The 3,407-nt window shown below is 38.9% G+C and overlaps 1 protein-coding gene across 1 annotated transcript; it reads left to right on the plus strand.

Annotated features, from left to right (window-relative positions):
• Positions 1-376: 376 nt before the first annotated feature.
• Positions 377-2,810, plus strand: LOC104958094 (succinate--hydroxymethylglutarate CoA-transferase-like). Its single transcript, XM_010785802.1, has 6 exons — positions 377-568; positions 1,583-1,631; positions 1,722-1,795; positions 2,025-2,110; positions 2,190-2,240; positions 2,402-2,810. Exons 1-6 carry the CDS (start codon positions 448-450, stop codon positions 2,579-2,581), a joined length of 561 nt encoding a protein of 186 aa, XP_010784104.1. The 5' UTR covers positions 377-447; the 3' UTR covers positions 2,582-2,810.
• Positions 2,811-3,407: the final 597 nt, after the last annotated feature.

Genomic DNA, 3,407 nt, shown 5'->3' on the forward strand with positions numbered 1-3,407 from the left:
GTATATATATATATATATATATATATATATATATATCATCAATAATATGTAAACATTTGAAATGTATGTTAATGTTGTTAATTATTTTTGTATTGTGATGCTTTGGCAACATTGTTTAATTTAACTTTCATGCCAATAAAGCCCCTTTGAATTGAATTGAGAGAGAGAGAGAGAGAGAGAGAGAGAGAGAGAGAGAGAGAGAGAGAGAGAGAGAGAGAGAGAGATTATATTCCATCCCTCACATACTTATGTATATATAATAACTTGCTTCTGAGGCTGCTGCAGCACAAACAGTTCCCAAATTGGGATCAATAAAGTACTTCTGATCTTATCTTATCTGATTTTATGTGTTTCTCCTATGGTTTCTCCTGACTCTTATTTTGAAGGCCCGGAAGCGCTGTTTCTGTAATGCTAACTTGATGCTAACTTGAAGCTAACCGTAGGAAGATGTCGGCCGCTGTTAGAGTGTTTCAAGGCCGATTATCTGCTCTATGTCTGCGGGGATTAACTCCACAAACACCGGGGAATCATCCGGTGAAAGGACCGCGGCTGACACACTCACAAACAGGTATTGCTAAACTAAGGTATGCCAAGCTAACTGGCTAATGTTAGTTAGCCTCCAATCTGAGGTGAGAACAGTTATTTATTCAAAAGAAAACAAATAAAAACATTTAACAAAACGCTAACAAAAGTTTTTAAATAAATAATAATTACCCAAAACTTAAAGAACCAGATTTAGTAATTAACTACACTATTTCTAAAGAACACTTAAAAAAAGAAAAGTCACATGATTAAATGATGGGACATTAAAATAAGTAGTAACAAGTAGTAACAATTCATATTACAACAACACACAGTTGTCCAGGATGCTCTCCCCCTGCAGAGAGTCTCTGCTCCTTCTCCAGCTCGTCCAGGGTCTCTTGCAGGAAGGTATTATGGATCAGCAGACCTTCCTTCTGTGAGCTCATGTCCTTCAGAAACAGAAACAGGTTTATTACCAGGTACACTCTCCTGGGTGGCGCTGTTCTCCATCTTCAAGGCGACAATTTCCGCCTTCATTTCATCATATTTGGAGGACCATCAGTCTTTGTCGGTCATGTTGCCTTTTGAGCTCACAGCACATGGTTTCAAGGAGGTCCAGGTCCTGCGCCAGCAGGGCTCTCCTCCCCATCTCCAGGTCCTGATCACCGGCACTCATGTTCAGATTCTTTATATATATATTAATGAATATATAATGTCACGGTTCTGAAGCTGTTCTAACGTCTGACTTTGAACATTTGAATAAACTGTTGCCACGGAAATCAGAAGATGCTTTATTTAAATTTGTGAAAACTCCTTTGGAAATAAAAAAAAGATGGTAAATGGAAATAATTTAATAGAAAGTATTTATATAAGCCTGATGTTTTACATTTAAGAATGTGCACAGAGAAAAGTTTTTAAAATATTTATATTAACATAAGAAGTGAATACAACCTGCAGGATATAAATAGTAAAACAGAAGCGAAAATCACATCAATAAAGTTCTTATTCTTATTTAAAATATATATTCAAGTTCTGTTTCCTGTGTTTCTCTGGCCCTCAGGAGGAGGCGTGGCTCCGCTACACGGCCTCCGAGTGTTGGACCTCACCAGGTCAGTCTGAACCACAGCAACATCCAGATTTCATGACTAAAAAGTACATTTAATTGAAATAAAATGACATTTAAATGGTATTTTGTGCAGAGTTCTGGCGGGGCCCTTTGCCTCCATGATCCTGGGGGACCTGGGGGCCGAGGTGATCAAAGTGGAGCGGCCAGGTGAGGCTTTGATAGGCTGTAAAGATACAGTCATATGATTAAATTAAGGGTCATTCAAATAAAACAAATATAATATTAATAATACATGTTATTTATAGAGTACCAACTCATATTAAAACAACACACTTACAATATATAAAACACAAATTAAGTACAGATTAAAATCAGTTATTATCATTATTATGCAGAGTATGTGCAAGGCATTGTGGTTAATGTAGTTTTTGTGAAGGTGCGGGGGACGACACCAGATCCTGGGGGCCCCCGTTTGTCGGATCAGAGAGCGCCTACTTCCTGAGCGTCAACAGGAACAAGAAGGTAACACTTCATATACTTATATACATTTATTATATTACAATTCAATCAGAAGTAATAAATACAGAGTTTTATTGTTTAGAGTATCTGTGTCGACATGAAGAACCCCCGAGGAGCGAGCGTCATCAAGGAGGTACTTTCACATTCAGATAGGATTCAAAACTACAAAGAAATTACAATAATAATTATACGGAATTTAAAACACTGTGTGTGTGTGTGTGTGTGTGTGTGTGTGTGTGTGTGTGTGTGTGTGTGTGTGTGTGTGTGTGTGTGTGTGTGTGTGTGTGTGTGCAGCTGGCAGCAGTGTGTGACGTCCTGATGGAGAACTTCCTCCCGGGGAAACTCTCCTCTCTGGGTTTGGGGTTCGATCAGCTGATCAGAGTGAGCCCTCGCCTCGTCTACTGCTCCATCTCAGGTACCAACACTAATTCAATCATCTCATTAAATATGAACTCATTAGCACTGATATTATAGAGTCTAATGACCTGATGAGCATCCACAGATTTAACAGCGATGCCTCAGTATTTAATTATCCCACAGCTGCAGTGTTCAGTGTTGGCCACCAGAGGGAGCTGCTCTCCACGTTATAGACAGGAAACTCCTCACACTGATTTACTATGAGTCAAATAACAGATAGAGATACATAGAGAAATAAAACTGTACAATTATAAAGGGAAAATAGCTGGATGAATAAATTATAATGAAATATAATCTAAAAATAAGATCTGACCCTTTTACAACAAACACTAAATGCTCTAAACGAGGGGTGTCAAACTCAAGGCCCGGGGGCCTAATCCGGCCCGCGACTTCATGTTATGTGGCCCCGCAAGAGCTTCCAAAGAATATAATAAGTTTATTATACGGTTACATGCCGATTTACAGAAGCCCGTTGCCCATAAACTACATGTCCCACAATGCATCTCGTGTTGTGACATGCACACTGAAGAGACTTGCAATTACTTGCCCCAGACTTCTGCTTTCAGACGTAGTTAATTATGAAGTTATTACCCTATCCCATAATAATCCAATTCAGAGGCAATAATGTCATATAATACATTATTTTATACATATTATATATTTATATTTGTATAGTCTTAAAAGTTACAATCGGCCCTTTGAGTGCAACCATAATGCTAATGTGGCCCGCGATGAAATTGAGTTTGACACCCCTGCTCTAAACACTTCTCCTGCTACTGATCCCCATTGTGTGTGTGTCTCTCTCTCTCTCTCTCTCTCTCTCTCTCTCTCTCTCTCTCTCTCTCTCTCTCTCTCTCTCTCTCTCTCTCTCTCTCAATTAGTT

Source organism: Notothenia coriiceps, unplaced genomic scaffold (genome assembly GCF_000735185.1).
Source record: "Notothenia coriiceps isolate Sejong01 unplaced genomic scaffold, NC01 NC01_scaffold00028285, whole genome shotgun sequence".
NCBI lineage: Eukaryota > Metazoa > Chordata > Actinopteri > Perciformes > Nototheniidae > Notothenia > Notothenia coriiceps.

What these genes read in the sequence shown, in the direction of transcription:
- LOC104958094 (XM_010785802.1), top strand. Translation starts at nt 448, where the DNA reads ATGTCGGCCGCTGTTAGAGTGTTTCAAGGCCGATTATCTGCTCTATGT. An exon ending in GCTGACACACTCACAAACAG is followed by an intron (nt 569 to 1,582) that starts GTATTGCTAAAC and finishes TCTGGCCCTCAG; the next exon opens with GAGGAGGCGTGGCTCCGCTA. An exon ending in GCGTCAACAGGAACAAGAAG is followed by an intron (nt 2,111 to 2,189) that starts GTAACACTTCAT and finishes TTTATTGTTTAG; the next exon opens with AGTATCTGTGTCGACATGAA.